The sequence below is a fragment of the Mustelus asterias genome, chromosome 29, assembly GCF_964213995.1.
Source record: "Mustelus asterias chromosome 29, sMusAst1.hap1.1, whole genome shotgun sequence".
NCBI lineage: Eukaryota > Metazoa > Chordata > Chondrichthyes > Carcharhiniformes > Triakidae > Mustelus > Mustelus asterias.
The window spans coordinates 7,432,318-7,446,202 of NC_135829.1; the positions used below are offsets into that span (position 1 = coordinate 7,432,318).

Consider the following 13,885-nt stretch of genomic DNA (forward strand, 5'->3'; position numbering starts at 1 on the left):
ACTATGAGTAACTTGGCAGGGGAGGCGATGGCCTAGTGGTATTATCGCTAGATTACTAATCCAGAAACTCAGCTAATGTTCTGGGGGACCCGGGTTCGAATCCCGCCACGGCCGATGGTGGAATTTGAATTCAATTAAAAATATCTGGAATTAAGATGACCATGAAACCATTGTCGGAAAAACCCATCGGGTTCGCTAATGTCGTTTAGGGAAGGAAATCTGCCATCCTTACCCGGTCCGGCCTACATGTAAAGTTTAAAGTTGACACAATCGTGTCACAAGTAGGCTTACCTTAACACTGCAATGAAGTTACTGTGAAAATCCCCTAGTCGCCACACTCCTGTTCGGGTACACTGAGGGAGAATTTAGCACGGCCAGTGCACCTAACCAGCGCGTCTTTCGGACTGTGGGAGGAAACCGGAGCACCTGGAGGAAACCCACGCAGACACGGGGAGAATGTGCAGACTCTGCACAGACGGTGACTCAAGCCAGGAATCGAACAATGTGGTTGACTCTCAACTACCCTCAGGCAACTAGGGATGGGCAATAAATGCTGGCCCAGCCAGCGACGCCCATGTCCCATGAATGAATAAAAGAAAGTGCAGTCTAGTGGTTCCCAATCTTTTCTATAGTATAAAAAGATTTTGAGGCACATCTCCTATCTTCTCTGAACTCCCCTTTGGCAAAAGGCTCCTCTGAGGCGATTTCTAACCCGCATTCTCCTGAGCCTGCTTCACTCAATGTCAGCTCTCTGAAGCTCATTCTCTAACTGAGGCTGTTTATTCTTCTAGAGTCATAGAGTCATACAGGTTTACAGCATGGAAACAGGCCCTTCGGCCCAACTTGTCCATGCTGCCCTTTTTAAAAAAAACCCCTTCAGCTAATCCCAATTGCCCGCATTTGGCCCATATCCCTCTATACCCATCGTACCCATGTAACTGTCTAAATGCTTTTTAAAAGATAAAATTGTACCCGCCTCTACTACTACCTCTGGCAGCTTGTTCCAGACACTCACCACCCTCTGTGTGAAAAAATTGCCCCTCTGGACCCTTTTGTATCTCTCCTCTCTCATCTTAAACCTATGCCCCCTAGTTTTAGACTCCCCGACCTTTGGGAAAAGATATTGACTATCTCGCTGATCTATGTCCCTCATTATTTTAGAGACCTCTATAAGATCACCCTTCAGCCTTCTACGCTCCAGAGAAAAAAGTCTCAGTCGATCCAGCCTCTCCTTATAACTCAAACCATCAAGTCCCGGTAGCATCCTAGTAAATCTTTTCTGCACTCTTTCTAGTTTAATAATATCCTTTCTACAATAGGGTCACTAGAACTGCACACAGTATTCCAAGTGTGGTCTTACCAATGTCTTGTACAACTTCAGCAAGACGTCCCAACTCCTGTATTCAATGTTCTGATGTGGAGGTGTCGGCGTTGGACTGGGGTAAACACAGTAAGAGTTTTAACAACACCAAGTTAAAGTCCAAAAGGTTTATTTTGTAGCAAATGGCATTTGCTACCAAATAAACCTGTTGGACTTTAACCTGGTGTTGTTAAAACTCTTACTGCGTTCAATGTTCTGATCAGTGAAACCAAGCATGCCGAATGCCTTCTCTGTCCACTTGTGACTCCACTTTCAAGGAGCTATGAACATGTACCTCTAGATTTCTTTGTTCTGTAACTCTCCCCAACGCCCTACCATTAACTGAGTAAGTCCTGCCCTGGTTCAATCTACCAAAAAGCATCGCCTCGCATTTATCTAAATTAAACTCCATCTGCCATTCGTCAGCCCACTGGCCCAATTGATCAAGATCTTAATTTAATGGGTTCCTGTTTCGTATTTCTGTCTTCTTCCCTCAATAGGAACTTTGTTTTTAACCTCTCCCTGTCTCTCTGGCTTCTCCCGGGGTTTTTAACGCCTGTTTTGAGTGTTTGCTTTTTGTGCGGGGCGCGTGGGGGCTCTTGTCATCAGCTCCAAGTCCCGTTGGTCGACGCGCAGGGGCCCGACCAATGTTAAAAATCTAAACCGCGCACGTGCGGCTCTCTCCCAGGCGGCGCATGCGCGGGAGGCCCGAGGTACGTCGGGTCTTGGAGATGCCGACCACAGAGCTGGAGACGAAGAGTTGTTTTTGTTTAGTTCGATGAATTTTACATCATTTTGAATCTTTTTTCCCGGCACACTTGGCGGTCTTCACGGCACAGCGGTGTGCCGCTGCATGCCGGATGGCAACCAGCGGTCTAGGGGAACCAAAGCCAGTTAAAGTCAAGCACAGTGTAGCAGTGAGAAGTAGAAAGAGCAGGAAAGAGGAGCAAAAGGAGCGAGACAAAGAGAGAAAAAAACACACGTGCGCAGAGATACGTGCACGCATTTACATGAACCCACAAATGCACAAATTTACATGCACACATGTGTAGACAAACACGGGTACACACACACACACGTGTACACACACGTGTACACACATGTCCCCACACACACACGTGTACACACATGCCCGCACACACACACGTGTACACACATGCCCGCACACACACACGTGTACACACATGCCCGCACACACACACGTGTACACACATGCCTGCACACACACACGTGTACACACATGCCCGCACACACACACACGTGTACACACATGCCCGCACACACACACACGTGTACACACATGCCCGCACACACACGTGTACACACATGCACACACACACACGTGTACACACATGCACACACACACACACACGTGTACACACATGCCCGCACACACACATGTACACACATGTCCACACACACACGTGTACACACATGAGCAGACACACGTGCGCACACACACAAAGGTGTACACACATGTCCACACCCACATGCACATATGCACACAGAGACCCACGTGAGTACACACATGTGCACTCAATTCACTAACCTGTTTCTGGCTGGTTTCTTTCTCAGTGTGATCTTTAGGTAGTCAGTGTAATATTTATTAGCCGGACACTGGAGGGGAAAGCAGAGTTTACGTGAGAAACACTGCCCATCGCCAACATTGACACGCAGGGGACAATATCAATCAGCAACTCCCTGATATATTGGACTCTGGCTGTTGGGGTGGGGGCACCGGGGCTTTTTATAAAAAACTGCCTCAAGATGATAACAGAGCCGATAAACCAAAAAAAATCACGCATTTATCTAGCGCCTTTCATGCGCTGGAGTTCTAGCGCAGAATCGGAGCGGTTGAGAGGTGGACAATGGAAATGTCTGTTGACCTCGGGTGGGAATTTCCGTTCTTGGGTCGAGCAAGGCCGTAAAATCCCCCCCATCATCTCTGAACTTCTCAAACTGCTTTACAACCAGGGAAGCACTTATTGGAGTGCAGGAAACGTAGTGACACTTTGTGCACAACAAGATCCCACAAACTGCAATGTGATAATTACCAGATAGTCTGTTTTCAGCAGTGTCTAAGGGACAAAATATCAAACAGAACACTCCTGCTTTTCTTCACAATAGAATAATCGGATCTTTCAAGTTTATTTATTAATGTCACAAGTCGGCTTACATTAACACCACAATGAAGTTACTGTGAAATCCCCCTAGTCGACACACTCCTGTTCGGATACACTGAGGGAGAATTTAGCAGGGCCAATGCACCCTAACCAGCATGTCTTTCGGACTGTGGGAGGAAACTGGAGCACTCGGAGGAAACCCACGCAGACACGGGGAGAACGTGCAGACTCCGCACAGACGGTGACCCGAGCTGGGAATCGAACCCGGGTCCCTGGCGCTGAGGCAGCAGTGCTAACCACTGTGCCACCGTGCCACCCACCTCAGTGTGAAGTCTATGGCCAGCCCAGCACGTCTCACATTGTTGAGTTTGACACTCACCTGATGCCAGGGCAGATTCCGTGATGCTTCACCAGTCCGCACCAGCAACGACGGATAAACGAGGCCTAGGAACGCCAGACACAAAAGCTGGGGAAGCATTCTCAGCAGCGAATAGTATTTGTACAACTGGACAGCCAAAAAAAACCAATAAATAGCAAACATGTTAGTGATGGAAACTTACAGAATAGGAATGGTTACAGCACAGAAAGAGGCCATTTGGCCCCTCGTCAAATCCTTACAGTACAGAAGGAGGCCATTCAACCCACTGAGTCTGCACTGATTCTCCGACAGAGCATCTTACCCAGGTACAATTTAGCATGGCCTATCCCCCTAACCTGCACATCTTTGGGCTGTGGGAGGAAACCGGAGCACCTGGAGGAAACCCATGTAGACACGGGGAGACTCCACACAGACAGTGACCCAAGGCCGGAATTGAACTTGGGTCCCTGGCGTTGTGAGGCAGCAGCGCTAACCACCGTGCTGCCCTTCTCTGGACATGATTAAAGACAATTATCATTCAATTTGTAATTAGGAACCTGCCTTTCAATGATTTAGGGAGGCAAGGTGCCACAATGATGGATAGTTACCCAATGGTAGCTACCCAATGGTAGGATGCGTGTGAATGTGTGTGCGGGAGAGCGCGCGTGTGCGGGAGAGCGCGCGTGTGCGGGAGAGCGCGCGTGTGCGGGAGAGCGCGCGTGTGCGGGAGAGCGCGCGTGTGCGGGAGAGCGCGCGTGTGCGGGAGAGCGCGCGTGTGCGGGAGAGCGCGCGTGTGCGGGAGAGCGCGCGTGTGCGGGAGAGCGCGCGTGTGCGGGAGAGCGCGCGTGTGCGGGAGAGCGCGCGTGTGCGGGAGAGCGCGCGTGTGCGGGAGAGCGCGCGTGTGCGGGAGAGCGCGCGTGTGCGGGAGAACGCGCGTGTGCGGGAAAACGCGCGTGTGCGGGAGAGCGCGCGTGTGCGGGAGAGCGCGCGTGTGCGGGAGAGCGAGTATGTGTTGTGTGTGTGTGTGGGGCGGGGGGAGGCACAGTAGAAGATCATGCGATGAAACCTCTTGGTTTACACCCAATGAGAGTCGGCATGCTGGAGGCTCCTGGAGAATAAAGAAGTGTTGGAAACTATGACGAGCTGGACAGCCTCTTCGCTCAGCTAATATTCGAGAAATAGTTTGGAGGGTTTGTTTTGCAATCAGGGCCTAAGCAGATTGGGAGCGATTTTCTATCAGTTCCCAGGAACAGTGGGGGCTGCTTTTATCCCCCCAGAGACCAGGAGAGAAAAGGATCATTGTACTGCGTTTCCACAGATCATTCCAAGTTGCAACAATAGCGATACAGTCCGTGCAGTAATTGGAGTCAGAAGAAATCTCAGATTAAAACTTAAGACAGTTGCATAAGCAAGAAAAAAAGAAGAAAGAAGGAATAACTAAGTACCTTGGATGATAAAGGACATTCAACTTTCTGGCACAGCAGAATGCTGAAGTGTAGCCAGGACAGGAGGGTGCCAAGCAGGTAACCCAGTTTGCTCCTGACTGTTGCACATGCAAGAAGGGGATAGTATAGGGCCGGATAGTAAAGTAAGGCAGTGATCTTCCAATACTCTTTTAAAACAAAGACAAAGAGCGCAAGTTAGGTTAGAGCAAAATATTCAAACTTTATTTATTAGTGTCACAAGTTGGCTCACATTAACACTGCAATGGAGTTACTATGAAAATCTCCTAGTCACCACACTCTGGCGCCTGTTGGGGCCAATGCACCCTAACCAGCATGTCTTTCGGACTGTGGGAGAAAACCGGAGCACCCGGAAGAAACCCACGCAGACACGGGGAGAGAGTGCAGACTCCGCACAGACAGTGACCCAAGCCGGGAATCGAACCTGGGTCCCTGGCGCTGTGAGGCTTCAGTGCTAACCTGCTGTGCCACCCAAATATTCAATATATCTAAACGCACAATATCCTCCTCCGTGTATTATTGACAACATTTACCACCCATAGAGGCCACAGCTTTTGATCCTTTTAAAGTTAACACTGTCTACGGTAATAAACCTGCCTCCAGCAAAAACATCCAGTATTCAATGTGTGATGATACTGTGCCTTTAAGGAATGTCTTTGTGTCATGTTTCTTGTGCAGAATTTTCTTCGCAGGCGGTTCGAAGTATTCGTGCCGCCATGGAGCGGCACGGTGGCACAGTGGTTCGCATTGCTGCCTCACAGCGCCAAGGATCCTGGTTCGATTCTGGCTTTGGGTCACTTCCCAATCTCATAGAACCATAGAATCCCGACAGTGCAGAAGGAGGCCATTCGGCCCTTTGGGTCTACACCGACTCTCCAAAAGAGCATCCTATCCAGGCCCTATCCCTGGAACCTCACGTATTTACCCCACTAATCTCCCTAACCCACAATCCTGGCACGCTTTAGCATGGCCAATCCACCTAACCTACACATCTTTGGATGCTAAGGGGCAACTTAGCATGGCCAATCTCCTAACCTGCACATCTTTTAGCATGGCAGTATGGTGGCACAATGATTAGCACTGCTGTCTCACAGTGCCAGGGACCCGGGTTCGATTCCCGGCTTGGGTCACTGTCTGTGTGGAGTTTGCACATTCTCCCCGTGTCTGCGTGGGTCTCCTCCAGTTGCTCCAATTTCCTCCTACATTCCAAAGATGTGCGGATTAGGTGGATTGGCCGTGCTAAATTGCCCCTTAGTGTCAGGGGGACTAGTTAGGGTAAATGGTTATGGAGATAGGGCCTGGGTGGGATTGTGATCGGTGCGGACTCGATGGGCCGAATGGCCTCCTTCTGCACTGTAGGGATTCTATGATTTTATAATCTGAACATCTTTGGACAGGAAGGGGCAATCCACCTAACCTGAAACCAAAAGACAAAACGCTGGAAAATCTCGGCAGGTCTGACCATCTAACCTGAACACCTTTGGACTGTGGGAGGAAACCGGAGCACCCGGAGGAAACCCCACGCAGACACGGGGAGAACGTGCAAACTCCACACGGACCCAAGGCTGGAATTGAACCCGGGTCCCTGGCGCTGTGTGGCAGGAGTGCTAAGCACTATGCCACCGTGCCGCCCTTCAGTGTCAAATGACCACTTACAAGTCACCTGGAGTCCTTTGTCGAACGCAAGGCACAGCGCCATTTTCCCAAGGGCAATTAGGGATGTGTGATACGTGCAGGCCTAGCCAGCAATGTCCACATTCCCGTGAGAGAGAGAGAGAGGCGTTAAAAATTGGCCCAAGATTAATCACTTTCCTGCAGTTTCTACCTTGACACTGAAATCACAAAATGGGAAGAGTCCCATTAAAGTCTCAGGGCAGTCAGTCTCCAGTCTTTGCCTGATGTGTCCTTGAGGTGGCGGGCGGGGGGACGGAGGGGGGGTGTTTCTCACCGAGGATGCGGGCGATTTTCTCCAGTTACCTTTGGTCTCCTTTGGGGATTGTGTGATGAAAGGTAAAGGGTCTTCGTCCAGGACCACCACGCACAGGGAACAAAAGAGCACTCCAAACACAGCTGCAGCAATCCCTCGATGATAATCATGCTCAAGGAAACCAACTGGACTGTAAATACAGAGCAACGTTAAAACAAAATGCTTCAGGGAAATCATTCATGAATGTGGCTTTGAGTTGCTTCTCATAGAGTCCCCATGGTGCAGAAGGAGGCCATTCAGCCCATCGAGTCTGCACCGACCACAATCCCACCCAGGCCCTATCCCCATAACCCTAGAAATCATAGAAACCCTACAGCACAGAAAGAGGCCATTCGGCCCATCGAGTCTGCACCGACCACAATCCCACCCAGGCCCTACCCCCATACCCCTACATTTTGTTTACCCACTAATCCCTCTAACCTACGCATCTCAGGACACTAAGGGCAATTTTAGCATGGCTAATCAACCTAGCTAGTCCCCCTGACACAAACCTAGCTAGTCCCCCTGACACAAACCTAGCTAGTCCCCCTGACACAATGGGGTAATTTAGCACGGCCAATCCACCTAACCTGCACACCTTTGGAGTGTGGGAGGAAACCGGAGCACCCAGAGGAAACCCACGCAGACATGGGGGAGAACGTGCAAACTCCGCACAGACAGTGACCTGAGCCGGGAATTGAACCCGGGTCCCTGGCGCTGTGAGGCAGCAGTGCGAACCACTGTGCCACCGTGAGGTCAGATTGGTTGCACAAAGTGCCCAGGTGCATGTCAACCAACCTCAAGCCCACTTTTGCAAAACGGGTCTGACCCCGTACAGGATTGGTCGACACAGCGAGTCGCACTTCACTCCAGATTCAGCCCGGCTCCTGGATTAACGCGCCGAGTTGGATTCCGCAGGTTTACAAACAGTAGGAACTCTTAATGAGGGTTTAGTTGCGGGGATCAGTACAGAATATAGTGTTACACACGCAGAAAGTGGGGATTAGCCTAGATTCTGCTTGGAGATCAAGCAAGTTGCAAATCCCAATTTAATGAGCATTTACTGGCCGCAGCCCCCAGCGAGACACAGGACGATTCAGGGAAGGACAGAAGGTTGGAGAGAAAGTCAATTAATCGATTCAGACACTTTTGATTTGATTGATTATCGTCACAAGCATCAGTATACAATGAAAAGTATTGTTTCTTGCTCGCAATACAGGCAAAACATACCATTCATAGAGAAGGAAACGAGAGCGTCGGGGGGGGAAGGGGAGCTTCGGGGGGGGGGGGGAAGGGGAGCGTCGGGGGGGGAAGGGGAGCGTCGGGGGGGGGAAGGGGAGCGTCGGGGGGGGGAAGGGGAGCGTCGGGGGGGAAGGGGAGCGTCGGGGGGGGGGGAAGGGGAGCGTCGGGGGGGGGAAGGGGAGCGCCGGGGGGGGGGAAGGGGAGCGTCGGGGGGGGGAAGGGGAGCGTCGGGGGGGGGGAAGGGGAGCGTGGGGGGAAGGGGAGCGTGGGGGGGAGGGGAGCGTGGGGGGGGGGTGAGGAGAGAGTGAGGGAAGGAAAGGACAGAATAAGGACAAGAACACATGAATCCAATGCCTTCGGGGGAGGTAAACTTGGGGGAATTTGTACATTTTCTCAGTGAAGAGTGGATGAGCTAAGGCAGGTTCCGAAACAAAACTTTGGTGCTTGTATTCAGGAGCTGCATGTCCCAGTTCTGTGACTGGCTGGTAACCGGATCTGTTATAGAGCAGCAATAGCCAGATTGAGAGCTGGGACAAGGCACAGACACACAGAGATACCTGAATAAACATTACTAAGTAGGTGTGCTTTCAGTACTCCCAGTGCACTTAACGCAATGGCACCCAACGTCACGGTTTGACCTGAGGAAGGCCCGAGTTTGGTTCATCCAGGGTTCAAGCGCTGGGGGTGGCGAGGGTGGGGGGGGGAACTGATCGAGAGCAGACACTTAACTGCAACAAACCGGGGGCTCCACCGCAGCAACCCTTCAACAATCGTCTCCGCTTCACCAGGAAGGACAGGATCACCAGCACTGCAAACTACAAGAGAAAGAGGGAGAACTCACACACAGTGCCCCGACCCAGCCTCTCACTGTCTCCTGGCAGCCATTGCCTGAACAGGAGCTGCCTGTTTAACCCCCTGAACCTTTCCCACCGTTCCACAGAGCTCATAGAATCCCTACAGCACAGCAAGAGACCATTTGGCCCATCGAGCCTGCACTGACTACAGTCCCACCCAGTCCCTGTAACCCCATGTATTTAATCCCCCTGACACAAAGGGGCAACTTAGCTTGGCCAATCCACCTAACCTACAAGGAGACAGAATAGAATCAGTGCAGAAGGAGGCCATTCGGCCCATCGAGTCTGCACCAACAACAATCCCACCCAGGCCCTATCCCCGTAACCCCACATATTTACCCTGTTGACCCTCGACACTAAGGGGCAATTTAGCATGGCCAATCTCCTTAATCCACACATCTTTGGACACTAAGGGGCAATTTAGCATGGCCAATCCACCTAACCCGCACACCTTTGGACACTAAGGGGCAATTTAGCATGGCCAATCCACTTAACCTGCACACCTTTGTCCAGAGGGGCAATTTTTTCACACAGAGGGTGGTGAGTGTCTGGAACAAGCTGCCAGAGGCAGTAGCAGAGGCGGGTACAAATTCTATCTTTTAAAAAGCATTTACATGGGTAAGATGGGTGTAGAGGGATATGGGCCAAATGTGGGCAACTGGGATTAGCTTAATGGTAAAAGCTGGGCGGGATGGACAGGTTGGGGCTGAAGGAAGGGCCTGTTTCCTTGCTGTAAACCTCTTATGACTCCATGAACTGTGGGAGGAAACTGGAGCACCCGGAGGAAACCCACGTAGACACGGGGAGAATGTGCAAACTCCACACAGATCGTCACCCAAGGCCAGAATTGAGCCCGAGTCCCTGGCACTGTGAGGCAGCAGTGCTAACCACTGATCTGCAACCTATCACCACATAGCTGCCTTCACCCTCGGTTTCTTACTATCTTTGGTTAACAAAAACCTTCGTTTCCAAGTTTGCAATTGGGCGAACATTGATTGCTGTTAGTTCCAAATATCCCCCATCCTTTACGAGTAGCAACATTCCCTAACTTCCCTTCCTCAGGGGTCTATTCCCAAACTCATCACCAGTACAGAAAGATAGTTACCTGTTCCCATGTCATTCTTTTCAAGCAACGAAATGCCTTTTCATTATCAGATAAAAGTTTGAAAATTTTTCAAGTTTAAAGTTTATTTATTAGTGTCACAAGTAGGCTTACATTAACACTGCAATGAAGTTACTGTGAAAATCCCCTAGTCGCCACACTCCTGTTCGGGTACACTGAGGGAGAATTTAGCACGGCCGATGCACCCTAACCAGCACGTCTTCCGGACCGTGGGAGGAAACCGGAGCACCCGGAGGAAACCCACGCAGACACGGGGAGAACGTGCAAACTCCACACAGGGAATCGAACCTGGGATCCTGGCGCTGTGAGGCAGCAGTGCTATCCCACTGTGCCACCGTGCCACCCAGATTACCCCCACCCCAGCTCCCTACCACCCTCCAATTTAAACCCTCTGCTCCTGGGGGTGGACAGGATTCTCCAGTCTCATCCCTGGCGGGACCCGTTGTGAGTGAGTTAGGAAAACTTGACGATCCGGCTAAAACTCCACCCAGCAGCTCTGGAAAATCCCAGCCATGAACGAGGTTGGAAGACCATGAGATATAGGAGCAGAATGAGGCCAATCGGCCCATCAAGCCTGCTCCGCCATTCAATCATGGCTGAAGATTTCTCAACCCCATTCTCCTGCCTTCTCCCCGGAACATAGAATCCCTACAGTGCAGAAGGAGGCCATTCGGCCCATCGAGTCTGCACCAACAACAATCCCACCCAGGCCCTATCCCCGTAACCCCATGCATTTACCCTGGTAATCACCTGACACCAAGGGGCAATTTAGCATGGCTAATCCACCTAACCTGCACATCTTTGGACTGTGGGAGGAAACCGGAGCACCTGAAGGAAACCCACGCAGACACGGGGAGAATGTGCAAACTCCACACAGACAGTCATCCAAGCCGGGAATCGAACCCGGGTCCCTGGCGCTGTGAGGCAGCAGTGCTAACCACTGTGCCACTGTGCCGCCACTAAACCTTTGATCCCCTTACCAACCAAGAACCTATCTCTGTCTTAAATACACTCAATGACTCGGCCTCCACAGCCTTCTGTGGCAATGAGTTCCACGGATTCACCCCATCCCCGGCTGAAGGACTACTTTGAGCATTCCTCGCAACTATCATTTCAAATTAGATGGGATGAGAAGGAGGGGACAACAGAGGGAAACTGGCGACAGATTGACGTTATCCGTGGTGAAAACATATCAAGGAGGGTGAGGGAAGTAAGAAGAACAAAGTCCTTTGTTATATAACGTCTTTCACGTCAAGTCTTTCCTTTCGGAGGTGTAGTTATTTTTTTTAAAACAAAATGATGTTGGCACTCACAGCACTGTCTTACAACTAGCAATGGGGTAAGCTTGCATGGGAGAGAGATACAGGTTGGCCAGGACATCAGAGGGAATGACCCCAGCTATTCTTCTGAAAGATTGCCCCAGTTAGTTCCAGTTCTTCCGCAACTAACCGAGACCAGAGATGGGGGCTTGGTTTGACATCCTATTCAAGAGACGGCACCTCCTGCAGTGCAGCAGTCCCACAGTGGTACACGGGGGCAGCACGGTGGCACAGTGGTTAGCACTGCTGCCTCACGGCACCAGGGACCCGGGTTCGATTCCCGGTTGAGTCACCGTCTGTGTGGAATCTGCACGTTCTCCCCCGTGCCTGAGTGGGTTTCCCCCGGGTGCTCCGGTTTCCTCCCACACTCCAAAGATGTGCGGGTTAGGTGGATTGGCCGTGCTAAATTGCCCCTTAGTGTCAGGGGGATTCGGAAGGTAAATATGTGGGTTTACGGGGATGGGACCTGGGTGGGATTGTTGTCGGGTTAGGCTCGATGGGCCCAATAGCCTCCTTCTGCACTGTAGATTCAATGACTTTCTCACCCATGGGCTTCCTCCGGGTGCTCCGGTTTCCTCCCGCAGACGTGCTGGTTAGGGTGCATTGGCCGTGCTAAATTTTCTCTCAGTGTACCTGAACAGGAGTGTGGCGACTAGGGGGATTTTCACAGTAACTTCATTGCTGTGTTAATGTAAGCCGACTTGTGACATTAATAATTGGACTTAAACAAAAAACCCTTCAGGGATTGTCCCACAGCAATGGTGGAAAAAGTTTACCATTTTATTCTAAAATGTGCAAATGACTTGAAGTTTCACCTCACTCCGAATCCCCGGCTCACTTCAGGCCACACAGGTGACCTGAGAATCAAAGGCATTAAACCAAAAGCTGAATCAAGTAAAAAGGTAGCAAACTTACGGATATACCTGCCGCACACATGTGATACAAATCAGCTGGAATGGTGGGATCACAGGATGTTAAACTGCAGGACAAAGCACAACATAAAGTCATAAATTCACGTCACACAACTTGAGGGACAAAAACTGAAGTTAAGAGTAGAATTAAAATGAGAAACGCACTCTTCAGGAGGGGAGGTGGGCTCCAACCGATCATCGATGTACCAGTCAGTGTAATCCAGAAAGTCGCGTTCGTCAATGTCCAGGGATTCAGTTTGGGAATCCATTCTTCGCACTTGGTCAACAATTGTTGCTCTGATCCTCGGACTGTGGATGCCTCACTGCTCAAAGTGCCTTGCACGGGAGGTCTGGATTAATGACCTGCGCTGCAGACTGCACAAGCTCGCACTGATGAATGGACTTCTCTCTCTCTCTCTCTCTCTCCTTCTCTTCCAAGTTGTGTTTAACACTTCTGGGACCAACTTCAAACAGGGGTCACGCTGGGACACACACAGAGTTAAAGAGACACACTTCATCATCCAAGTGAGCGGAACTGCAGAAATAAAGGTTTCTCTCACACACACACACACTTTCACAAACACACACAAACTCAAACATACAAACACACACATTTGTACACACAAATACACACTCAAACACCCCCCCCCACACACACACACACACCCCACACACACACCCCACACACACACCCCACACACACACCCCACACACACACCCCACACACACACCCCACACACACACCCCACACACACACCCCACACACACCCCACACACACACCCCACACACACACACACCCCACACACACACCCCACACACACACACACCCCACACACACACCCCACACACACACACACCCCACACACACACCCCACACACACACCCCACACACACACCCCACACACACACACACACCCCACACACACACACACCCCACACACACACCCCACACACACACAAACCCCACACACACACCCCACACACACACCCCACACACACACCCCACACACACACCCCACACACACACCCCACACCCCACACACACACCCCACACACACACACACCCCACACCCCACACACACACCCCACACACACACCACACACACACCCCACACACACCCCACACCCCACACACACACCCCACACACACACCCCACACACACAC

The 13,885-nt window shown here is 51.1% G+C and overlaps 1 protein-coding gene across 1 annotated transcript in view; it reads right to left on the reverse strand.

Moving 5' to 3' along the window:
* The window catches only part of stra6 (signaling receptor and transporter of retinol STRA6), a 32,965-nt gene extending 19,784 nt beyond the window's left edge, over positions 1-13,181 (reverse strand). Inside the window, exons 1-7 of the mRNA XM_078200004.1 lie at positions 12,885-13,181; positions 12,724-12,787; positions 9,242-9,327; positions 7,282-7,421; positions 5,287-5,453; positions 3,863-3,988; positions 2,910-2,977 (exon numbers count right to left, since the gene is read on the reverse strand). Coding sequence (XP_078056130.1) covers positions 2,910-2,977; positions 3,863-3,988; positions 5,287-5,453; positions 7,282-7,421; positions 9,242-9,327; positions 12,724-12,787; positions 12,885-12,988 — 755 coding nt within the window. The 5' untranslated portion in view covers positions 12,989-13,181. The remainder of the gene's footprint in view (positions 1-2,909; positions 2,978-3,862; positions 3,989-5,286; positions 5,454-7,281; positions 7,422-9,241; positions 9,328-12,723; positions 12,788-12,884) is intronic.
* Between the last annotated feature and the right edge of the window lie 704 nt (positions 13,182-13,885).